The 26379-nt window shown below is 44.7% G+C and overlaps 1 protein-coding gene across 1 annotated transcript in view; it reads right to left on the bottom strand.

Annotated features, from left to right (window-relative positions):
* Positions 1–26379, bottom strand: part of LOC121276499 (catenin delta-2-like) — a 943152-nt gene that overhangs the window by 625296 nt on the left and 291477 nt on the right. Inside the window, exon 2 of the mRNA XM_041184989.1 lies at positions 6608–6720. Coding sequence (XP_041040923.1) covers positions 6608–6720 — 113 coding nt within the window. The remainder of the gene's footprint in view (positions 1–6607; positions 6721–26379) is intronic.

Genomic DNA, 26379 nt, shown 5'->3' with positions numbered 1-26379 from the left:
GGCTGTTCATGATCAGTAAAAACATTGCATGTAAAAATAGAGAGAAAGAAAGATCAATGAGCACTGGACAGTGGCAAGTGGTAAAACGTTGACAAGGTTCTGGATATAATGCAATAATTTTCAGGATTTCCTTAAAGTTTTCAGTTGGCAATGTCTATTTGGTTGCAGTTGTTCAACATCTTTTCTATTACTGTGAAGCAGCTTAGGTTTTCTACAGCAACACAAGAAAGCTATTAAAACAGTGACTATATCTCAAAAGTACTTAATTAGCTTTAAACACTTTGAGACATCCTGAGGTTGAGGAAAGCATGATGCAAATGTAAGTGTTACTTCTTTTGCAGCGTTACCCTGAAGGTAGGTCACAATCTAATTCCAAGTGGAGTGTGCATGAGACCTTATGACAGTGGCCATCTCGTACTGCTTCAAGTTGACGCTGAGCAGAGCTTGTTCATCGTTTTGTAAACCTTAGCTGGGCCTTACAGAGATCTCAGTTTGGCAGTTACAGTATAACTACCAACTTTAAGTGTGTGACAACATTTGACCTGGAGACAGTGCAGTGAAGAAAATTCGTAATTCGAGGAATCTGTAATTGGTTTTAAGAATCTTTGGACATAACATTTAAGAGTTTGCATCAAAGGCAAAGGGATCAATTGTAATTTTCTTAGATAATAAGAAATACTGGTCCATGTGACCCTTGATCTGGAAGCAGTACCAACATGGAGGAAGTTAACATACAAAAGCCATGTGGCCGGACGTAGAGAAGACATAGAAGTTACTGCTGTAAAGAACAAAGGAGAGCTGCAGCAGAAGGGGAAACCGAGAAGATACATTTACAAGGAGCAGTGTGTGTATGTGTGTGTGTGTGTGTGTGTGCAATATAGTTAAACAGGACAGAAAGCTGAAGACAGGGTTAGGGCAGGTATTGTGAATTGGACAATTTTACTGTTATTGCTTCAGTTTTCCCAGAGCCAACCAGACTGTTTAACAGTATTTATTAGAGGGTTGAATAAATGAGTCTCTGGGGACTCTATGCTATGAAGACGATTATGAACCTAGCTAAGGAGACTCTGCACAAATGTGCCATTCGGATGACAACTGTCTGGAGGGATCTCAGATGGAATACAGCCGCCAGTGAACACAACTCGAAGGCTGAATTGATTGATTGGGAAAGTAAGATATCCTATGTACCAAAGGGCAAGTTAGAGAACTTTGGCACTGCCATGATGTCACATACCTGTGGGGAAATATGTGGATTTGCTTGTGGTTGATCTTTCTTATATCAAATTTTTAAAAGTGAAATTTAACTTTCTATTTGGAGTATTGTTTGCCTCTTAATTCATGTTTAATTTGCATTGGTTCTGATTCATGTTAACATAAAAGCTACAAAAATGTAATCTTGTTAGTAATTTCTTCATTTGGGGGTCATTCAGTAAATTTGGTTATTTTGGCTTGCAATTTTCCCATGGGAACCATTAAATGGTTGCAGTTGAAATTGGAGGTTGGAGTAATGATATTGGAATTTAGCTGCCGTAATTCAACCCCACCTCTGTATGGCCCCGCCCCCTACCCTGATGATAGAAAGGCTGGAAGTCAAGCAGAACTGTCGATGTTGTACACATTTCAGGTGCTAGTGATGTCCTGGTAATGCCCTTTCATGCCAAACATACTAGCTCTCCATGACTTTTTTATTCATTCACAGGATGTGGGCTTCGCTGGCTGGGCCAGCATTTATTGTCCATCTCTAGTTGCCTTGCGAAGGTGGTGGCAAGCTGCCTTCTGGAACTGCTGTAGTCCATGTGGTGTTGGTACACCCACAGTGCTGTTAGGAAGGGAGTTCCAGGATTTTGACCCAGCAACAGTGAACGAGCAGCGATACATTTCCAAGTCAAGATAGTGAGTGAATCAGTTCCAGTGTCTAGGTCGATGCCAGGTGGTCTGTCCAGTTTAATTCCTTGTTTGAGAATTTGTAGCTGTTTGATACAACTGAGTGGCTTGCTAGAGTCATGATTTAATTCCTGTGGGTCAAGAGTCACATGTAGGCCAGGCCAGCAGATTTCCTTCCCTAAAGGACATTTGTGAACCAGATGGGTTTTTTTACAACAATCGACAATGGTTTCAAGGTCATCATTAGACTTATAATTCCAGATTTTTATTGAACTCAAATTCCACCATTTGCCATGGTGGAATTCAAACCTGGGTCCCCAGAGCATTACTCTCAGTCTCTGGATTATTAGTCTAGTGACGATACAACTATACCATTGCCTCCCCTTAAATAACCCATAGTAAGTCCTGTTCTCCCATCACCCCTGTCACACTGACCTGCACTGACTCCCAGTCTGGCAATGCCTCAATTTTAAAATTCTTGTATTCAAATCGCTCCATGGCCTTATGTTTCCCTCCAGGCCTTAAGGTCCTTGGGTGTAAAGCTATGGAATTTGCTCCCTAAACCTCTCTACCATTCTCTCCTCCCTTAAGGCATTTCTTAGAGATGCCTCTTTGACCAGGCTTTTGATCACCTATCCTAACACCTCACGTGGCTTGGTATCAAATTTTGTTTGTTAATGCTCCTGTGGATGTGGATGTGCCTTGGGATATTTACTGTTATATAAGTACAAATGATTGTTGTTTTCCATTGCAAATACCTGTTTATTTATTCTCAAAGAAAGCAGTTGTAAATTCCTTCTCACAAGTGAACCATATATTACTGAAATTGAAGCTTGTGCTTTGTGGTCAGCAGCAAACAAATGGCACTAGCTGTACAATACACTTCTACTTGCTCACACGGTTTCCAAGGGCTTCTGTACGAGAACTAAAAGGGCAGGAGTTTTCAAATGGCAGAGTTTACCACCAAGAAAGTTGGTGGGGAGTGCAACCAGAAGGCAATACAGGTTGGTGAGCATGGGGGAATGGGTGAAAGGGTCCCATTGCAAATGAGAATATGGGTAGCAAATGTAATCTTGAATTTCTAAGCATTCTGGCTAAGCATTTGACAATGAGAAAAATTACAAATTAAGTATGAGTTGATAATGTGGACAGTCTCTGCCTCTCTCTCTCTATGGGGTTGACAACTTTCCAGGATAGCTCTGGAGCCTGGAGACAATATTTTCTTTTATTTTGTTTTTTTGAACACATTGGCTTATTACTTATAAAAATTTTTGGAGACAAGATAAAGTATGTTTGACTGGATGCGCGGGTTGTAGGTGCAAGATTATATGATGAAGCCTCCACGAATATGTTCAATCAGAATTGGTAACCCTATCTCTCTTAATCTCTCTTCCTCTCCCTCCCTCTGCCTCACGCCATACACGCTAATGCTCAATTACTCTAAAGCTTTCATTTCCCACTCTATAGTTAACATTAACAATGCTGCATCCTTTAATGGTGCCAGGTCAATCTAGTGTTGATTAGGAGTAGAGTGGCCAGCTGGCAGAAATTTTTATGCAAATGAAGTGATAAAGTTACCACCAGATTAATCTGTCATCAGATCAAAATAGGAAGGGATTAAAAATTTACAGATACACCTACTTTCAAAAAGGGAACAAGTGCCGAATTTTATGTTACAATCAACACAAATCACACAACTCAGTGAGACATGGATCCTGCACTTCAGTCCTTAGCTGTCAGAAGATGCCAATATTGCTGGAGGCTTGCAGAGTTGACACAGACTACAATACCTGGGGGCAGTGAATACCACCCTCCATATTACAGTGCTGCATTTTCCTCCTGTAAAGGGGGCAGTATCACTCTTTATTGAACGAGAAGGGAAACACATTAAGGTCATCAGAAAAGTTCCCATTTTCTGACCGCAGGCAGATTTAATGGCCCAAGCCAGTGATCCGTACAGTAAATTACCCTTAACACCTAACTCATTATCCAGTAAAACACCATTTGTGATCACTTGCTGGCCTTGGTCTCTTGACTCCAAGCAAGTATCAATTAGTTTATGAGCACAATAGTTAATGATTGCAGAGAATTTTAGGTTCCAGGATTGTCCTGAAGTTACCATGAATTCAGGATTAATTTCCTGGGCACTTCTAGGAGCAATCTGGGAAAAAAATAAATTACATGTGCAATAAAAAAGAAATCATTTTCTGTCAACGTTTATTTTGATAAAAAATATTGGAGCTGGGAAAGAGAAGGCTGTAAGACTGGCAGCCTAAGGTCATCCAATCAAATGACAAAGAGCCTGTTCACTGTCCAATGGCCATGGAAGAGTGGGGATGGAAATGTTGGGTGATCAATGTGAGGAACATGGGGTGGGGCAGTTGGAGGGAAGAAATCATGTGATCACATGTCTCAGATTACTTCCAGCCAGAGCTGACGGTTTTAAGTGAAAGTGCCAAACCACCCTGACGTATTAAAGGTGATTAGGACAACCATTTCCCATGAGCACTTGACAGAAAGCTGGGCAACTGGCATTGATTCTGACATCCCATCACAATGACCCTCTTCTTCACATTAACAACATGGCTGCAGCTCTCTTAAAATCACATGGTGGGAGACAAGTGTGTGAACTTTGAGAATTTGTCACTGAAATTTAATATATGTGCAGTTCACTTTGGCAGGGAAATTTTTCAATGGTATCCTGCAGGGCAAACATCCTGCAGCTATTGGGCAAAATAATTAGGAAATATGGGGAGGGCACACTTCTAACAGCAAACAAATTCAACTCTAGATCCACCCTCTGCCATGAGTTCAAATGCACATTTGAGGGAGGTTTTCAAAGATAGAGTCACTACACCCAGTTACCAGCAACAAGGGATTTGCTAAAAGATTCCTGTTAAGCTAAGCAGGCAGAACTCTTCCTGGCAACAAACAAGAGAGGGATAATGAAGCTTGACAATGAACCGTTGTTTCAGCTGTTCAATCGTTTAAGCAATGTCCTTCAACAAGATGAAGTTAAGGCAAAGTCAATCTCATGGTAAGAGGTATAAGATCCAAGGCATTGGGAATCAGAAAGTATCAAAAATTGAAAAGCCGTTTCACAACATGTCTAAACATTTGTACCAAACCAGCTTGTTTGCCTGACAATTCTTCAGTAGTCCTGTGTATCATTTCCCAACAGTAACCAATGAAATACTGTTCAAAGACACTACCATTTTACATTGGTGTCTCTGTTTTGAATTTTGCACAAGCTATTTGTATAATAGTGTAAAATGGGTGACAGTGAGTAGGCACCTGTTCATATCTTTCCCAATTTTTATTTCTATTGAAGTCAGTGGGCAAATCGGGCTGCCGAGATCGCTATCACTTTTTTTTACAATATTGCACTAAGTCAAAGCCTACCCCTTTGGTCCCACCTTTTATTAATGATGGAACTCCGATTCCATCCCTAACCCAGAGCACTAGTGTTAGGGAGCTGCCCCTTGGTTTAGGAAGCAAATACCACAAGACATGATCAGAATCAACAGTCACATCGAACATCTGGTTATTGTCCTGTCTGCAGGATAATGCAGAGCTGAAAAGCCACAATGTTTATCGAGATTGAGAGGTGGATTTTTACAGTTAAAATGAAGAATATAAAAGCCAGCAGCTATGCACTTTGTGTCCACAGATCCCACCATACCCTAAATCCACGTAAAGTGGAAAGGACACCAAAATGGCCTCCAGTAAGGTAAGAAGAGCCTATACAGATTTTGTAATAAACAATGAGCTGTCAGGGTGCTTCATAACATTTGAGACATTCCACTGACACAGAGCTAGTATGTGCAAGAAGATAAATTAATCTTGTGATGTTTTAATCAGGCAATGTAATGAAAAACCCATTTTATCTCATACACACCAAAGGCATATCCCATCAGCACAAAGGTCATTGGCCCAGCAGAATGGTTGACAATATTTATATATAATAAAATGGAATCCATGCAATGTACCTTCTCTCTGTATATATAATATAAATATATCTATCTATATAAATCTGTATTCTAACTAAATAATTAATATACATATATCTATATACATGTAACAAATATATATCTATCATATATTAGTATTTGTTTGTATGTATATATTCGTTACAGGATACCTTGAATGGAATAGCTTTAATATGTAGCATCCAAACTTTAAATTACTATCGACCCTGCTCCTCAGCTTCTATTACATGATTAAGTGGATTGAAGCTGCACGTGTATTCATCCTGAAGAAGTTCTGGTCTATAGAGAGCACATTTTCAAAGGCAGCTGAACATGCTGATGGACTAACTCTGTGCAAAGTTTTACAACAGGCAGTCACATTCAAGATTCCCCACAGTGAGGAGGAAGTTAAGAATGTGAGTCGTCAAACACTGCTCCGTTGTACCTTTCATCAGTCGGCGTGACTGCAGCACTGGCAGATTTCTCGACTGCAAATATTTTGAACGGCGTAAGGAAGCCAAGCACTGTGGGAATGCCAACATCACATAGGCTGCAGCAGCTCAACAGAATGGATCCCTCTCCTCCACAACGCCACAACACCCCACCCACCCCGTGCTTAACCCACCACGATTGTATGTTGGTTCAAATTTCCACACATCAAACCTTCACTTTGAGGACACCTCGAGGCCTGTTGCAAAGGCGACAGAGAATTAAACTGTTCCAGGAGTACCTGACCAAGTCAGTTTAGTCCATACCTAATGCTGCTCATGCTGCCTGTGTCAGATCCCAGTTTGCATCGCTCCAACTGGCTGGCGACAATCTGGCGCTCGGCTTCCAGCTCTCTGGTTAGTCTCTCAAACTGCAGCTCCTGCAATGGGAAGAAGAAAAAAAGAAAGGGACATCAGTCATGAGAAAAGGAGAAATGAAGGATTGGGACAGGGTTGGGGTAGAATTGCGTCAGCAATTCCTCCTTTATACTGCTGTTAAATGGCATCACCGAGTCAGGACACAGAAGATTTGTAGATAAGATCAAAGGCAGCACAAAGGCAGTTAAATACAGAAATAATCAATAAAAACCAGCTCTGTTTAGAAAAGTCCTTTTCTTTCACTTTCATTGGTGATACATCTGACATAATTGCATCTCAAGCATTTGCACAGAGAATATGGCTCACTTTTGGCACAGATAAAGAAAGAGCTGCATTGATATAGTGCCTTTCACATCTTCAGGATGTACTAAAATGTTTTACTGACAATTGAGTATAGTCACTGTTGTAAGGTAGGAAACATGGCAGCCAATCTGTGCACAGCATGGTCTTGGAGGCCGCCATGCCTTAATGACCAGATAGCCATTTCTAAAAAAAGTGATGTTGGTTGAAGTATGCCAGGATACAAGGGAGAACCCTCCTGCTCTTTAAAATAGTGCCATAGCATCTGAGAAGGCCGAAAGGTCTTGGTTTAATATCTCGCCCAAAAGATGGCACCTCTAATAATGCATCACCCCCTCTGTACTCCACTGGAGTTTCAGTCCAGATGATGTGCTGAAATGGGGCATGAACCCACAACCTTCTGACTCAGTGAAAGTTTTTTCCCACAAAGCCATAGCTGATATACAGTTATAAATGAGAAAGAACTGCATGTCCACTATGATGGCACTTTCTTCTCAATTACCTGTAGACTGGTAAGAGGTAGCACCAGGGTTAGGAACTTATTAAGAAATGAAGCAGTTAGATCAGTGTTGTTACATTTACTCAAACTCTTCCCTCTAATTGATTTTACTATTAAACCAATCGAAGTTTATGCAAGTGCAGGTCGCGGGGTGGGGTGGTGTTGGTGGGGATGGTTTTCGGGGGTTGTGGGGCACCCAGGGATAAGCAAGAAAAGCTCATCTTGGCCAAGAACTGCCTCCTTCAATCAAGCTCAAACAACAGACTGCAGGATTAGTAGATCTTTGTGACTGTATATATGTGTGAATATTGAGACCTTTTGAGCCACTACCCAACCATTTGACACCAGTTTTTGGTGATAGCCCTACTTACCCAAAATGCATGTTGCCTCTGTCCAAGTCAAATCAATAATTTCCTTGTAACTACATGGTAGTGATTGTGGCTCAGTTCGTAACATTCTCACCCCTGAGTCAAAAGGTTCTGGCTCTCCCCCTCTAGGGACCTGAGCTAACAACATAGGCTAATGCTCCAATGCAGTACAGAGGGAGTGTTGCACTGTTGGAGGTGTCACCTTTTGATTGAGACATTCAACAGGTCACATCTGCCCACTCAGGTGAAAGTTGAAGATCCCACAGCACTGTATTGAAGAAGAGTAGGTGTCCTGGTCCTGGTGTCCTGATCAACATTTATCCCTCTACTAACATCATCAAAGACAGATTAACTGTTACTCCTCACACTGTTGTTTGCAGATGCTGCATTCCTACATCTTTTCTTTTCAATGGCTGAGAGCATGTTGGAAGTTCTAGCTTTGACAAGTGACTGAAAGCTAGTTCACACCATTAATTTGGTAGCTTAGCAGCTACATTAGGTAGACATTTACAGTCAGTTTGCAGCTGCCAGTCCCAGCTATCGGCAAGGATCCAATGGAAGCCAAGGAAGGAAGTCAAGAATCATTCTGTACCAATCTCATGCATTTCCTGATAGTCTGTTACAGAATAACAGCCAGGGAGCAGGTTGTCTATTTCTGCATTTGGCTGAAAGATGGTACATGAACTTTGGAATGGAGAAGTAAAATGCATGCTATAAAAAATAAGCTTAAACTGCATCACTGAAAATTGATCCAAATTTGCATAAAATAACTCCAGTAAACATAACCATGCATATCAACTCTGAGAAGTGCAGTGAATTCAGTGCCCTAGTCTCCTCTCAAAGTTCAGACTCTCATTGTAAACAACTTAAGGTTCCTTTATCTTTTCTGATGTAATCTGAACCCTTCAATTACTGGCTCATAATAATTCCTAGGTATCTGTTATACGATATGAAAACAATCCACGATCCTAGATTAAGTTATTTTCTTTTAAACTTCCTGGTTATCTATTATTATTTAGTTTGACCAAGTATTCCTACATTCTTGCCTTTTGTTATGAGTTTTGCTCAGCACTGTATTCCGCTACCAGTTCAAGTGCCATTCTGCACCACGCCGCCAAAACTAAAATTTGCAGCCCCATTCCACACTGAATCCTGAGGCTGGATTTTCCTCCTGGGCTTGCGAAGTGTGAGTCGGGCCTTGCTGCAGCTTCCAGAGTGCACACCCAACTCATGACTGACTTTACCTGGGATTTTTGTGCTTTCAAGCAAGGGCCAAGTTCCATGTGCAGTTTGCAAGTCATGAGTGGGTGCGGTCTTGTGTTTGGGGGATGGGAAGAGGTCGGGGGTGGAGGCTGGTGTTTTCTGTCCCTCTGCCCAAAAAAGGGGCAGTAAACAGCAGCAAAATCAAATATCTGCCCAGAGACAGCCCTGCTGCACCACGGAAGGTGAGCTATGACCCTTGCCCTGTAAGTAGCGTGTAGTTTGATGTTGGCTGAAGCAATGGTCTGCCACTTCCGAGCTCTGGGACGTTGTAACTGGGAGGTACACAAAGATGCATTGGGGAACCCGGCAATTGCCCTGAAATGGGAGCCATCTGAAAGTATGACATAAATCACAAACTTCAGAAGGTTCCGGCTGTATTACAATAATAGTTAGCCAGAAAAGGTTAGAAGAATTAAAACGACTTCTAACTTCTGGGTAACTATAGCACTGAACACCCCAAAGCGACACCCCGGGGATTCCCCCAAATCCCCTGACCACCCCACGACTACCCCCACCCTCCGGACTACTCTCTGAACCCCCCCACATGACACATGCAGCCCATCAGCCCCCCCACAGGAGCCCTGGACTACATCTCCCAACCCCCACACAGGACTTGCGACACACCCCTGACCACCCACCATAAGTCCCCCCTCCTGACTACCCCCCTGACCCCACAATGGGACTCTCCCAACACCCCTACAGGAAATCCTGATTGCCCTCCCCCCACCCTGCCATCGACTACCCGACACCTCCCACTGACCACCTGACCCCCACCCTCCCCAATGACCATCCATCCTGACCACCCAGCCACTCCACTAACCACCCGGCCAACACACCCCTCACTGACTGCCCCGCCCCTCCAACTGACCACCCAACCCCGCCACTGAACACACGAACTCCCCCCACTGACCACTCAACTCCCACCACTCCACCATAACCTCCCCACAACCAACCGACCCCTGCCTGACTAACCCACCCCCCCAAACCCCCAATGTCCACCCAAACCCCCAGCCACTTGATGCCCTCCACACTGACCAACTGACTCCCACTCGCTGATCACCTGACACCAACCACCACCCACTAACCACCTGAACACCCCCACTGACCAGCCAACGCCCACCCCACTGCTGAACGCCTGACTCCCCCCACTGACCATCCAACCCCTCCACTAACCCGAACCCCCGACCACCCTTCACTGACCACCCGAGCCCCCCAACAGACCAGCCAACCCCAACCCCCCACTGACCATCCGGCCCCCCCCACTGATCACCCGACCCACCCCATCCCAACCACCTGACACTTCCCAACTAACAGAACCCCACCTGACTAACCCACCCCCATGACACCCCCTACCCACCTACCACCCCCAATCCTACCCACTTACCTTACAAATGCACCTTCTCCCTGGCTTCTCAAAGTGGTTGGACATTTAGGCTTACCTGCTTTACGCTAGCTAGTGCTTTAAAAAAAGGGCATGGCTACCTTACCTCTGACTCTGCAGCCCTCGACACAAGGCCTTAGACACTCACTGCACCACACTGTTCTCACCTTGCCTGAATTGGAAGGTTGGGCTAGATAGGAGCAGCTGGATTTTAAGGTAAAAATTGAGGAGCAGAGTGGCAATCTGACTCCAATTGGCACTCCACGGAAGTTATGAGCCATTGTTTCCCTGTGTGAGCTGGCTCATTGACTGCATAACTTTAGCTAAATTGCCGCTCCACACTACTCTTTGAGAACCTGCTGCACCAATCATTTGCTGCTCACTCCAAAAGTCTTTGAGTTTTAAAGAGACATCCTGAGGCAGCTCACGCAGCTCTGCAAGTCACCACAGCAGCACAGTTCACACGCTGCGCCTGTCATTCTAACTGAGACCCTCTCATACCCAAAATTCCCACCTCACTGCATTCCCCTTCAGAGGGCACAGCATGCCGAGCACTCCCAGACCTACCCCTGCTAAGCAAGCCATGAATAATCCTTGAACCCCTGGTCCCTTATTGCAGTTACGACATAGGACATGTCTTGCAACGCAATGCCTAGGCCACCAGGCCTGTGCCAGCCAAACCCATTCCCTCCATGGCACACAGATCAGCCCCTGTCCCTCATGACCTCTAAATCCCATGAAGTTCAGGTCAAGGAAAGTTATGACAACCACACATGCTGATTCACGTGCCTCCTCTTTCCTTATACCAGGATGGCCCATGCCCAGGCTAGCCAGGCAGCCCAGGAGGGAGCTCCGCCCAGGTTCTCCCAACATGAGGTGAAAATACTGCTGCAGCAGGTGGAGGCCCACATGGACGTTCTGTTCCCCTGAGGCACAGACTGTCCCTCAGTTCCACTATGGCAGTCTGGCTCAAGATAGCTAAAGTGGTCAGCACCTCGGGCCACCACAAGCGAAGTTGGATCCAGTGCTGTAAGCACTTCAGTGACCTTCTGCATTAAGGTAAGGTGAGTGAGATATTCTTATTACACGTGCAACCTGGCTTTGCTGTATGCAGCACGGTTGGCCTCAGGTGGACACCGGGCACATGATGCTCAGCAGTGCTGCAGAAACATATGTCCTTGGCCAAGGTGAAGCAAGTAATGCATATGTGAATGGAGGACATTGAGGAAGAGGCATTTGGGACATCTTGGACACGTCTCCAAGTTCCATGTCTCTATGAGTCTACACATCACCCTTTCCCTCTTTTCCCACAACACCCAGGGAGATGGTGAAGGTCGGGAGTGAGACCCCAAAACTGAAAGAGATCAGACCTGTGGAGGAGAGGGCAATGGCCAGATCACAGGTTCTGCCACCAGCACTGGTGTTGGCGAGTTTCTCCCCCCTGGTGCATTTGGCTCTGGGGTTTATGCAACATCATAAGTGATGGGGAAGGGAATGGCATCTTGATCGCTAGTGGTGAAGCATGATTCTTAGTTATGAAGGTGGGAGGACACCGCGTCAGATAGTTCATCAATTGGGTCACTGTGGCATTTAGATAAATTATGTAGACTAAGATAACAAACATGTGTAAAGTTAAACAAAAACATTTATCTGTGCAAAATGTAAATACAATATATTTACAGAATATTGCACTTTCCATGGAATCAAAAAAGTATTTTAATGTCTCACCCATCACCTGATCGCTGCATCCAGTTGTCCTTGATCAATCCTCATATGTATTTCCTTGCAAGGTGCTTCCAATGCCCTTCCCTTGGTGTCTCAAACACCCTTCTTTACCTTCAAGGTCAGCCTTTGTAAGGTTCCCATCATGTGAAGCACGATTGTATCAGAAAGTCTTGAAGGTCTCTGGCCACGATGGCATCCTGCATGGACTCCTCAGAGCCTTGAAAATGCCGTCTCCCTCTTGTCTCTGGATCCTTCCTCTTGGTCTTCAGCTTCACTCTCCTCCCTCCTGCTGGTCCTCATCTGAGGAGAGGCTCCTTCCTCAGCCTCCTCCTGGTCCAGTACCAAACCCTATCTCAGCATAAAGTTGTGCAGCATGCAACTGGCTTCAATGATTCTGGATATGCCACGAGGTGCATATTATAATGCCATCACAGCCCCCACCCCCACGTTCCCTACCCCCGCCCACCCCTGAGCAGTCAAGGCATCTGGACCTCATTTTTAGTAGGCCAATGGCCTGTTTAACTAGTGTCCTTGTGCGAAGGTGGCTCTGGATGTACCTTCTCTGTAGTTGGGTTTGTAGTTAGTGAAGGGCATGAGAAACCACATTTTCAGGGGATCACCCTTATACCTGAGCACCCATCAATGTACTTGGGGCCCGAGGCAGGTCAGTCAGAACACTCTTGCCAGCCCAGACTCCCTTAGGATGAATGAATCCTGACAACTGCAGAGTTGCAGGTGCACACATGCAGAAACCTCTTGTGGTGTGTTAAAGGGAACCCATTTTGGTTAATGTACCTCTCCAAATTCTGCATGAGGGCCTTATCATTACGTGCATACAGTGCACCAAACTCTGCATCCGGAGGAAGCCTGTAATTGAGGCAAGTCCTGTCACCCTCTGCATCTGTGATGCAGTGTTTGTCTCGAACAAACAAATAAACTGCCCCACCCTGGCAAAAAGGGGCATCGGTGACTGGATGGATGTACCTGCATGCTGCTCACTGTGAAATTCCACAGAGGTCGGTTGTAAGCCTTGGAATAACCACTAACAAGAAAATTGAGGTTCACGGTCACCTTCAGGGGTTCTGGGAGGGCATGTCTTTGGAGTTCCCTTGGCTGCAGGTCTTTTTTGCAAAAGACGCAAGGGTCAACCACCACCTCTCAGTTCAGATGCAGCCTCCTCTGATATTGCCTCTCAGTTACGCTGAGCTAAGCTATCCTGTTCCTCTCAGGTGGGTGTTACCTCATCACTCGACGCCGCCTTCTTGGGAGCGCTCGCCATCTTAGTTCCTCCTGCTCTTAGACCCGTGCAACGTGAAGGACAAGGTATTTCAGGCTGCTGCTGCACCCTGTGCCTCTATGTAGTAAAGATGGCCTCTTGCTGTACCCATGACAAAATTAAGATCTGTAATAGAGGTTCCTGACTGCTGAAGATTCTGAGGCTGCAATGGAGGTCTGCTGATGGCAGGTCAGCAACTGTGCTGGGCGTGGCCTGTAGAGGCTCCTTACTGCTCTCACTAAATGACAGAGAACCCTTTGGCTTGCAGGCAGGCTTAGCAGTTTTCAAAGTTGAGAAAAACACTGGAAGAGAATTGCTCCACTCCAGTCCCGCACTCCTCCCGACCAGTCAGAAGTGGTCATGCCTCAAATGAGGGTGTATGTTTTTTAAAGGTTCGTAAAACATGCAGCAGGAGAGGAAAATGGTTTGCGTGATGAAAAATGATTTCCCTCTACCTTTTATTATGCTGACCCTGATGCCAGCAGGGATTTTGCACGAGGCCTTCCCAGCCCCCGAAAATCCCAAGTGAAAATGGCGTGGGGTTGGTAAGGAACAAGGAAATAGTTTTTTCCTGCAAAAAAGAAAAACTAAGTTCTGAGTTTTGTGAGTCAATTCCTACCTCATTGAAGAGACAAAAGCCTGGCCCCCTGGTATCCAGCAATACCTCACAATGGGAAGAATTCTCCCCCCCCCACATTGGGGGGGGGGGGGGTGGTGGAGAGAGTGCAGGAGTGGGCACGGCAGGCGTGCCTCCTATAGGCACCCTTGATCAGTGGTGCCATTTTACGTGGGCGAGCCAATTAAGACCCACCCGGTGTGACATCCGCCAGGAAGTGCAATGCGCTCCCTCAGTGTGTGTGTATATGTGTGTGTGTGTGTGTGTGTGTGTGTAGTTTTGAGAGGCGGGGAGGGGGGAATTCCCTCAGTCGACAGTGTGCTTCTTTGCGTGGAAGAGCGCACTCATCTCCCTGAGGCTAAGTGCTGCCTCAGGGAGATCGGCACCAAATTTAAAAACGGTAAAGGTGCAAAAACAAAATTTCCCTGCCATGTCCCTTCAAGTGACACTGTCACATTAGTTGGGACATGTCCATCACTTAAGATCAAGCATTTATTAAATTTTTTAAAAACCCTCATCCTGCCCACTCGGTGACCCAAAGATCCTGCCCAATGTGTTCAATCCCACTAATACACTACTCTCATTGTTTCGCAAGTACGCATAAAGTCTCTCCAATCCCTAATTCTTCCGTGGCCTCGGTCCTTCCCACCACTCTAACCGCCTGCAGCCAATAAACTTCTGAGAGCACTGCATTCCTCCAACTCTGGTCTCATATGCATTTCCAACTTCCTTCACCACACCATTGATGGCTGTGCCTTCAGTCGAATAGGCTCCTTAAATTCTGCACTTTTCTTTCCTCCATTAAGACCCTCCTTATAAACTATTCTTTTTTACCAAGTTTCTGGTCACATATCCTTCCTTGTCTTGGTGTCAATTTTTGCCTGATTACGCTCCCATAAAGCAGCTTGTAACATTTTGCTATGATAAAGGTGCAAATATAAATGCAAGTTATTGTTACATTACACATCTTGTTTTATGTTTCTTTCTCCACAATGAGCTACGACCAACTGACATTTTGCACAGAAATGCTTTACAGTTTTGGAAAGTGTTGCAGTCAAACTTGTCTTGTTTTTTTTTATCCAGACATAGAGGGGTAGCCAACAGTGCAATTGAAGCAGTTTGAAATTGAACCATTGCCAACATTCTCAGGCTCCACCACCTTCAATGGATATTGTTTAGTGATCTCAGAGGACATTTTTTTTCAGCCGCAGAGTTTGTCTATCAAAGCAATGGACTGATGAAGGACCCCCAGGCATAGCTCCAGTTCTGCCAGGACCAAACTGGCATGTCTAAGGCAGTTAGCTCTAGAACTACAGAGCTCAAGTACTAAACGTTCACCCATGAGCTTCCCATTCCAATGCCAAGTTCCGGCCCAAATGAAACTGAGCTTTGTACTCTGCCCCTACTGGGTTTTTGAATAACATAAAGGAAAAGTTATACATGGGGAAGAATCACTTCCTGTATCATTCTTACCCCATGGGCTTTACACAATTTTAAAAACGTCTGTGTGCTCAAGTACCTCCACAGCCTCACCCCGCCCTATGTTTGCAACCTCCTTCAGCCCTATAACCCACTGAGATATCTGTGTTCTTCAAATTCTAGCCTCTTGTGTGTCCCTCAGTATCTTCGCCCCAGCACTGATGACGGTGCCTTCAACTGCCTAGGCCCCAAGCTCTGGAATTGCTTCATTAGCCCTCCCTGCTTCTATACATTGCTTTCTTTTCCTTTAAGGTGCATTCTAAAATTTAACTCTCTGATCAAGATAGTGGTTACCTGTTCTTGTGAGCAGAATCCAAGTCAGTCCGGGGAAGATGGACTTGAAGGCGGGACTGGGAGGTAGGTTGGGCAAAACGGCATGGATCAGTATGCCATCGAGTTGCCACCTCCAGCCGATTGTGCCAGAGACGCGGTGGGAGTGACAAGGCCTACCTGCCCAGCAATGGCTTGAAGCTAATTTACATTATTAAGTGCAAAATTGTGGACAGATTGGGGGCACCACTGTGATTTTCCAAGCAGCAGATAGGCCCCTGCTGAGGCCCAATACTGACAAGTGCCTAGAGGTGTCTTGATGGTGGCTGACCAGAGGGCAAGGCCTTCAACACTTACTCCCTCCACCCTCTGAACCACCCCCCCACTTGCCCCACCCCAACCACCAGAGCCAAACAATCAGCAGGCCACAGCTGCAGCTGACATTACAACAAAAGCTTTTCATTGGCTGCATGCACAGCACTCAGAAACATCCAGTGGTCCTGAAAAGCGCTATATAAATGTAAGTCTTTCTCCCTTTCTTAAAGGGTCATGTAAGAAATAATTGTAGGGGAAACATTTTATCAACATCTACTAACAGATATATTAAAAGCCTAAAAGTACCGCCACAAGGGCAGTGAATAACAAATGAATTCACAACTGCAGGAGATGAGGGGAAGGAAGAGAACTAGTGAGAACATTTTGAAAAAGTAAAGCTAATAGGACTAAAAGCACATGCTGCATAATGTAACAACACTGATATCGTCAGTTAAATGTTTAAAGCCCAGGGTCTCAGTTTATATTGTTAGGAGTTCAAAATTGAAAATTTAATTTTGGCATTGCTTTTTTTTTCCGGTGCACTCCATCTTCCCATTCTCAACTTCATGTCCCCCTTAGCCCTGAAATCCCTTGGTACAGTAGATGATTTTGGTCTTTTGCTGGGCCACTATAAAAAGTTTTGAAGCTTCACTGTTCCATTGTAATGAATTGCTGAACGTCCATATTGATCAAAACCTCTTAAATGAGATAACATCTATTATGGATCAGGTGCTGGTCTGGAATCCTAACTTAAACACTGCACGCCTTTTTAAATCAGCTCAGACCTTGATATATATAAAAAATGACTCCACTGAGAACTCAATCCAGGTTTCAGGAGACCAAAACTCTCACATCCCCTGAGACGGGCTTCTTACATCACATATCAACACTCCAACAATAAAATGTTTAACAGCAAATAAGGGCAGGAATAGCACACAGCCATAAAACATCATCGTTTTTTTTCTTCAAAACAATCAGAGAAAGCACCTGCACCTCATGATACAGCACATCTGGGACTGTGCAAACATACAACAGAAAAGCTTTGCATGTCTCAGGGGCTTTATCATTCAGCACAATCAGTTTTTAGGCTGATTCCACACCACTGGGGGAGGGGAGGGGCAGAGATGATTATTTTTATTTCTCTTTTATGTGGCACCTACATTCATCCATAGAACGGATTCATCATTACATAACTCTGCAAGCACATGCCAGTCCTAAGGTCTGCACGCGCACCCGCTGTAACGTCTTTTTGCTAGCCTTTTCCAGGTCTTTTTTTTTCATTTCTTAACAAAACAATCATCTGCAATTTAATTTCAAATGTATTGTAATTGTTTCGGAGTCAGACAAAATAAATGGAAGCCCTTCGTGGCAACCTGAAGTTTCGAAGGGGGGCCGGGAACTAAAGTGGGCATTAAATCTTCAGCCAACACTTTGTTATGCTGGTCATTTGCGGCATCCCAGTGGAGTTTACATGCTCGGGAGATTTTCCTCAGGTTGAATTGGTCTACGCCTTGCATATAAGAATCGTCAGCATAAGCTGTTCTGCTTCGGGGTGTCTCTTGGAGCAAAAAAAGTCCCCTGTACTTAGGCAAAACACAAAATAACTGATAACGGGCTAAACACTTTGTACATCTGCAAGACAAACAGAACTAATTTCCCCACTTTCCCTGTCTCAGACAGAAAAGTGGTGTCAGCTACAGCAGCGTACACCAGATGAACTGAAGGACAAAGCACCTCACCCAACTCACAAGACCTTTTGAAAAAAAAGTCAGCGTTACTTCGTTACACTATAAACAGATAAAATTCCAACTCAAGTACCTGAATATGGACCATGCTATGTAAGCAGCAAAGCAAAACACTCCAAGCCCCTCCAAGTTAACATTCCTTCCAACGAGCAAACAACTTTTGCTACTCATTAGTAAACACCTCATCCAATGCTAGCAGCCTGAGTACTCGCCATCTTCCGAGCATACTAGAATGGAGTTCACCCAGGCACAAAGGTCTCCATGGCAACCGCTGAATTTCGACCCTTGTTGGCATTATTTATGCAACATTTCACCACAAAAGACCTCCTCGGTAGCCGTGAAGGCCAAATCCTGCAATTTTCCAATCAGCACTCTTCCTTTCTGATTCCGGAGGCAATCTGCATTCCACCGTTAAGAGACAGCAGTGTGATGAAAATTAAGATGCTTTACAGAGATAGAACCATCGGTTGGATGAGGTTTGAAATCTACAGCCCGGAAGTAGTACGGAATTTTTATTCAGAGCAGCTTAAAGGATTGATCAGAGAGAAGTATATATTAATACTATATTTCAAACTTTCTGGTAAGTGTAATGAATTGGTTGAAAAGGGTACTGTCTCCTTTGTGAACACTCTTATCTGGCCTTCATCACATAACAAACATTATGTTCCATCCCATGATAATCAGCCTATCTGCAGACAGATTTATATAGAATCACACAGCACAGAAGGGGGCCATTCAGCCCATTGTTTTTAGGCAAGCTCTCTGAAAGAAATAAAACAATGTCCACCCCACTTTATGTATAGCGCTGCAAATATTTCCTTTTTAAGGATACATCCAATTCCCTTTGAAAATTAGTATTGAATCTGCTATCGACATTCTATCAGGAAGCATATTGTGCTGGAATATAAACACATAAACAAAACATAAACACAACACAGACAAACTTCTCATTTTCATTTGCTAGAACGATGTTGAGTTAAATAATGGGGACAGAATGAGTTGTGTTCTATGAGTTTTGAAGGTTGAGGGGTGACCTGATCAAGGCCACTAAAATAATTAAAGATAAAAGCAAAAAACTGCAGATGCTGGAAATCCAAAACAAAAACAAAAATACCTGGAAAAATTCAGCAGGTCTGACAGCATCTGCGGAGAGGAACACAGTTAACATTTCGAGTCTGTATGACTCTTCAACAGAACTAAGGGAAAATAGAAAAGAGTGAAATATAAGCTGGTTTAAGGGGAGGTGGGACAAGTAGAGCTGGATAGAGGGCCAGTGATAGGTGGAGATAACCAAAAGATGTCATAGACAAAAGGACAAAGAGGTGTTGAAGCTGGTGATATTATCTAAGGAATGTGATAATAAAGGTACAGATAGCCCTAGTGGGGGTGGGGTGGGGGAAAGGGATCGAAATAGGCTAAAAGGCAAAGATAAAACAATGGATGGAAATACATTTAAAAATAATGGAAGTAGGTGGGAAAAGAAAAATTTATATAAATTATTGGAAAAAAGGGGGATCGGAAAGGGGGTGATGTAGGAGAGAGTTCATGATCTAAAATTGTTGAACTCAATATTCAGTTCGGAAGGCTGTAAAGTGCCTAGTCGGAAGATGAGGTGCTGTTCCTCCAGTTTGCGTTGAGCTTCACTGGAACAATGCAGCAGGTCAAGGATGGACATGTGAGCATGAGAGCAGGGTGGAGTGTTGAAATGGCAAGCGACAGGGAGGTCTGGATCATGCTTGCGAACGGACCGAAGGTGTTCCACAAAGCGGTCACCCAGTCTGCGTTTGGTCTCTCCAATGTGGAGGAAACCGCCTTGGGAGCAGCGAATGCAGTAGACTAAATTGAGGGAAGCGCAAGTGAAATGCTGCTTCACTTGAACGGAGTGTTTGGGCCTTTGGACGGTGAGGAGTGGGGACGTAAAGGGGCAGGTGTTGCACCTTCTGCGGTTGCATGGGAAGATGCCGTGGGAGGGGGTTGAGGTGCAGGGGGTGATGGAGGAGTGGACCAGGGTGTCCAGGAGGGAATGATCCCTGTGGAATGCCGCCAGGGGGGTGAAGGGAGATGTGTTTGGTGGTGGCATCATGCTGGAGTTGGCGGAAATGGCGGAGGGTGATCCTTTGAATGCGGAGGCTGGTGGGGTGATAAGTGAGGACAAAGGAGACCCTATCATGGTTCTGGGAGGGAGAGGAAGGTGTGAGGGCGGATGCGCCGGAAATGGGCCGAACACGGTTAAATAATTAAAGGGTTTGTTAAGGTGGATGGAGGGAAACTATCTCCTCATGTGGCAGAATCTAGAACAAGGGGATGCAACCTTCAAAATCAGAGCTAAACCAGTAAGCAGTGATATTATAAAGCACCTTTTCACACAAAAAATAGTGGAAATGTTAAATTCTCATTCTTAAATGCTGTGGATGCTGAGAGTCAATTGACATTTTTAAGACTCAGATCATAGGTTTTTATTGGTTCAGGGTACCAAAGGCTCTGAAACAAAAGCAGATAATTGGAGATACAGATCAACCACAGATGGCAGAACAGACTCAAGGGGCTGAATGGCCTATTCCTGTTCTTATGTTCCAAAGACCCTGTGCCCCACAATAACTTGTTGGTGAAATCTTTAGGGGCGCGGGCCATATTTTTCTTTTTATGCACTCATTTCAACAAGTTAGTCAGCCTATAGGTTCCCAGTCATGACGATTCCTTTTCAGAGAAGTTAACAAAGAATCAGTGACAAATGGGAAAGGCAAATAATGTTTTGCAAATAACACTGTGGGTGAGATTTTCTGGTCCTGCCAGCAACGGGTATCATTGCGGGGGTGGGATGGGAAAATTTGGCTTTCGACCACTCTCCAAATTTTCCTCCCCCGCCCATGACAAAACCCAATGCTGGTGGGACCTGAAAATCCCAGCCTGTGTGAAAGCTGGTAAGTAACTCACAGACCTATCCTACCTGAGTCTACTGCCATTCCACTGCCATCACAGTGCCCCTACACTTTAAAATCCTTAAGAAGACACCCTCACAACAGACAATTTAATTTTTCAAAGCACGCCAAGTTAACTACAGACCCAGCAGTCTTGCATTAATATCTGCAAAATAACAGAATAGATTCTCAGAAATAACTTGATGATTGTCTGGATCATTAGGAGTGCTATCAGTCATAAACTGAAAACGACCCACAGACAGGTGATCAAGAGCTTGTTCAAAGATATAGGTTTGATGGAGAATCTTAAAGGAGAGAGGAGTAGAGACAAGAGGCATTTATGCAGGGAACTCCAGAGCTTAGGACCTTTACAACCGAAGGCACTGCTGCAAATAGTGAACAGCAAAAATCAGGGATGTGCAAGAGCCCACATTGGAATGTAAAGTCCTTTTGATGGATGAGCAAAGATGGGCTGAATGGCCACCTGCATGTAAATTGGCTGCCACATTAGCTACATTGATCACACTTCATAAGTACTTAATTGGCTGTAAATTGCCGTGGGATGTCCTGACCTAATGAAAGGCACAAATGCAAGTTCTCTTTTAATAGCCCTTTTTTCTTGTAGCATCGCATCTTTAATTTCACTTGATAAATTTCTTCTAAGCCAATTTATTTCTTCCTTCTGCTTTCCTGAGGGGTTTGACCCCTTATTTGACTGGCACCTTCTGCTATCTTCTCTGATTGGCCATTATTCATGGGTGATCCTTATGATTGAGGACTGTTTAAGAGGCAATTGCCGCTGCACCTGATCTTGTCTTCCCAACATCTTTATATGGGCATCTCCAACAGAGGTCACAGGAGCAAAATCAGCAGTAGCCACTTTTTCCTTCCTTAACCCAAGGATGCTGAGTCCAGCTGTGGAATCCATACCCCTGCAATCAGCTAAGTCAGTACAGGTCATAGCTGAAACAGATCTTTAAAATTATAAAGGGGTTTGATTGGATAGATGTAGACAGAGAATGTTTCTATTTGTGGCAGAATCAATTACCAGAGCTCATAAATATAAAAAATCACCAATACATCAAATGGGGAATTCAGGAGAAACACCTTTACATAGAGAGTTACTTTGAATGTGGAAATTGCTACCACATGGAGTAATTGAGTTGAAAAGCATAGATACATTTAAGGGAAAGCTAGACAAATACATGAGGGAAATAGGACTAAAAAGATATGCTGGTACAGCAAGATGAAGTAGAGTGGAAGGAGGCTCATGTAGAGCACACATGCTGACAAGGTCCAGGCCATCAAAAGCTCAGTTGTAAATTTTTCGTTCTTGTGTTCAAATCCCTCCCTGGCTTCCCCCTCTCTATTGCTGAAACCTCCTCCAGTCCAGCAGCCTACTGTCTAATTTTCTGGTGAAACCCATGTTCATAATCACAAAAATAAAATCTTTGAACCAGCACAATGTGGTGCCAAGGTAAATAATTGTATCTTTCCTCTTTAATTCCATTAAAAATATGGTGCACTTTCATTCTTAGAGAAAAATATTTTTTCAGCACAAGTAAACATTAAGAAGGGTGTCAAAGAAGTAAGCTGATTTAAGATGACTTTTTTTTTTAAAAATGGAACTGAAACATTTAATTATTTCATTGGTGCACACTAAACGTCTACAAGTACCTGTGTAGCTAAGAAAATGACTCAATTTGAAGAACCTTCCTGATCCATTGCAATCCCACAAATTCCACCTGGGTGTGTGACCAGTTTTGTGGGCGAGGCCTGATTTGGGAAAATTGAAACTTGAAGCAGGGTAAAAGATCGTGGGAAACACACACCTAAGTTATTTTAGGCAAAACAACTCACATTTAAAATTCCCCAATCTTTTGGTTTAGTCTATTCAATCCGGATTGAGCTGACATTACTGGTAGAACTCGACCCTAAGATATTTACGGTTAATGTGTATAATCTATGCATATTTGAACTTGAACTGTTGTTCTGGAAATGGTTGAAACGTTAACATTGTTAACATGAAGGTGGTGGTCCACCTGTGATTTCATGAGGTTTCACCTCCAGCTGTTGAATTTCCCTTCTCGTTCAGACTTTTGGGGTGGACCAGTTAGTTCAATATTTCCTTATGGAAAGACCATTGGCTACTATCTTGCCGTTCTCCTCTCATAAGAGGCACTTTAAAATGTAAGGAGTGTACCATCTGGAGTTCGGATGCCTTTGGAGATTTGCTTTTTCAAGGGTCTGGTTAATTGGCTCCAGAATAACACTTCGCCCCACCCTCCAGTGTCTGTGTGCTTTGGAAAGTATGCTCTATATTGTGTTGCAAAGTTCTATGGAAAATAGCACCGAATGACAAGTATTAATGAGGAAGAGCAGTACATGGAGGTCATTATATCACTGTTCTCCCAAGATTGGATCCCAAAGGATCAAGGGGAAAAAAGAAAAATGAGAATTTATAGACAACAAAAGACCATGTCCCATCTAGTTGGCCTTCTACCATTCTGGTTGTCTCATGATACAATGATAATCTTTTAAATGAAAACCAAATCAACAAAATTGGGAAAAATCAGGCACAGCCCCTAATTCAGGTCAGCTGTAAAACCAAGAACAAAGTTTTAAAGGAAACTTACAAACTTTAAATCAAAATGTGATTAAAGGGGTCAACAAAACACCCCAGTCCCCGCGGTGCCCACCGAGCACGGAAGGCCTCGAGAGTGCCAGCAGACACTGCGTGCTCCTTCTCCAGGGACATCCGGCAGCGAACGTAGCCGCGGAAGAGGGACAAACAATCGGGCGGGACTCCCCCGTCGATCGCCCACTGCCTGGACCTGTTAATGGCCAACTTGGCCAGGCCCAGGAGCAGGTTCACGAGGAGGTCCTCCTCCTTTCCAACCCCCTTCCGCACCGGGTGCCCATAGATCAGGAGCGTGGGGCTGAAGTGCAAACAAAACATCAATAAAAGGTTTTTCAAATAATGATACAATGATAATGAAGTTGTTGACTAATCATTGCAATCAATCTCTATCAATTAGCCTACAAAAGACCCAGAAAGGGTGGAGGGAACCCCCCTCAACCATGGTGCAGAACTTTGGGAACCATAGATCCAAAATCATTGTACCTCTCTAGCATGTTCCACTCACCACTTGTCATGTCTTTAATTTCTCATGTATTCTATTCCAAGATGGTGTTTTCTAAAAGGAATTTATCTATTTGCATTTGAATGAATCAATACTAATTGCTTCCACTGTTTCCTAAACAGCCTGTTCCATAGATTTGAACACCCACTCACGGAAACATTGGCCCTGATATTTACTCAGGTTTCCTGAGAGTCCTTCAGAAATTAATTGCAGGAGGCCTTTAAAAACTTTGACAGGCTTCTTGGCTGACAGCCAGTGGGAAAGCAGCAAGTGTAAAAATGCCAGATGGTCTGGCATCGTGGGTTGGACATTGCAAGGTGGGGTCTTGTCAGACATTGCAGGGCGTGGCTCTGGCTCTGGCTCTAGGTCTGGGTCTGACATTGCAGGGCAATGGACCTTGTGGGGGAGTCAGAGATCACAGGTCGTGAATTGGACATCACAGGGGTATTGGACACTGTAGGGGGAATTGGTCATCGCTGGAAATGGGCCGGACATCATGGGGAAGTCAGGTACTGTGGTGGAGTCGCAAATCGGATTGGCTATTGCAAGGCTTGGGGTGGACATCATTGGGGGGGGTGGGGTAGTGGGGCCATTGAATTAGACATTGGAGGAGAACGGACATAGAATGTACATGCTGGGGGATTGGACATCATGGTGGGAGGCAGTGGTTGGACATCACTGGGCTAGCTTGTCATCACGAGGTATGGGTCGGACATTGCGGCCAAGTTGGACATGGCAGGTGGATCAGAAATCGCAAGGGGTTAGACGCTGCAGTGGGAGTCAGACACGGTGGAAGTATTGAACATGACTGGGGAGTAGGACATCATGGAGGAATCAGATATTGCAGGGAGTTTCAGACATTTCTGGAGCATGAGACATTGGACTAGATTTTATGGGGTCCCCACCCACTTGGCTAAAAAGTTGGGGGAGGGGGCTGCCCACTATCTGGATGGCTGCCCCACAGCAATTTAATGCTGGGAGCACTGTTAATTTCTTTAAAGTGGTATTTCTGTCCCTTTCTAAGGAGGAAGTCCCGGCTTAAGAGAGCCAATCTGATTGGCCAGCAGCTCTGTAGTGCTAGCAACCCAAGCCAAGAGCAATGGCCACATCTGGGACGAATGGCAGCCCTACCATGCCGAGGAACCCATATAAGTCTGGGGTCAAGGGTCTCAGCGAGTGTAGTGAAGTGGCTGGGTTCAAGAGGGTGGGGATGGGTTAAAGGGCGGATGATGCGGCAGATGAGGGGATGTGGTTGTCTCCGATGGACCCAGAAGATGCACAAAGCAGATCCCCCCCGCCTCACCCAACACCAGCCTGCACAACTAGAGGTACCAGGTTTCTCCCTTGGTGAGGGCTTCCTGCAAGTAAAATACTGGTAGCTGCAGGTTGAGGCCCTTAAGTGGCCATTAATTGGCCAAGGGCAGGCAAGTTGTCTAACACCTCCCCTGCCACCTTGTAAAATTTTAACAGGCCGGGGGTGGGTTGGTAGGTGGCAGGAAGGCCGCCTGCTGGATTTTATATGCCCACCCATCTTCAAACTCGCCAACAGCAAATGGAAAATCTAGCCCATTGTGGGGGAGTTAGACATCATGGAGGAACTGGAGATCCTGGGGGTGTTGGACATGCTGTTGTGACCACAGACCAGACACCCCGCCCCCAAATTTTATCATGGATGAGACCCCAAAGCTTGTTACAATCCAATCAGGGGCCAGTAACGTTTTTTGTTAAAGTAGATGAAATTTGAAACCCCAGTTACTCACTAAGAGGATAAAGCCACAAGATTTCATGGTTTTAAACAAACGGAAGAACTTTTAGCATACAAAAGTCAGTAAAACAAACGGTCAACCCATCTATCTTATACAGAATTAACATGAGGTAAACATGATATGGCAGACAAACTGGTTGTATGCACCACAAACTGCACATTACATGGCAGGCACAAGCTAGACAGATTTCCCAAACTTTCTCAGCAAACCATCCAGATGTCAGTGAGTCACATAAATTCTTTAAAGCTCTGTCTTCCTCCTGAGGTATTTCAGCTCCTTTCTTTCGAAGGCCTTTGATTTCCCTCAAAAGCTGACCCTACACACTGGATTTAAAAGGCTGCATCCGAGCATCTAGTTACCAGCCCAATTCCAGCTTTCTAGCTACTCTGGGCAGAACACTACTGTTCACAGACTTTCTTTTACCCCAGCTGCCAGCTTCATGCACTTATCACTGCCACCCCCCCACTACCCCCACATCCCAACCCCAGGCTTCTCTGAGCCCCAACTCCTCAGAACCAACAAGAGCACTTCTGCTCTGGACTAACCTGAGCAATCGTTGCTGACCATGGGCTGCTGCTCCCTCTGCCCCTTCAACTG

The sequence above is a fragment of the Carcharodon carcharias genome, chromosome 3, assembly GCF_017639515.1.
Source record: "Carcharodon carcharias isolate sCarCar2 chromosome 3, sCarCar2.pri, whole genome shotgun sequence".
Classification (NCBI taxonomy): domain Eukaryota; kingdom Metazoa; phylum Chordata; class Chondrichthyes; order Lamniformes; family Lamnidae; genus Carcharodon; species Carcharodon carcharias.
Note: the sequence above shows the minus strand (reverse complement) of the source record. Positions and strands in the feature narration are given on the sequence as shown.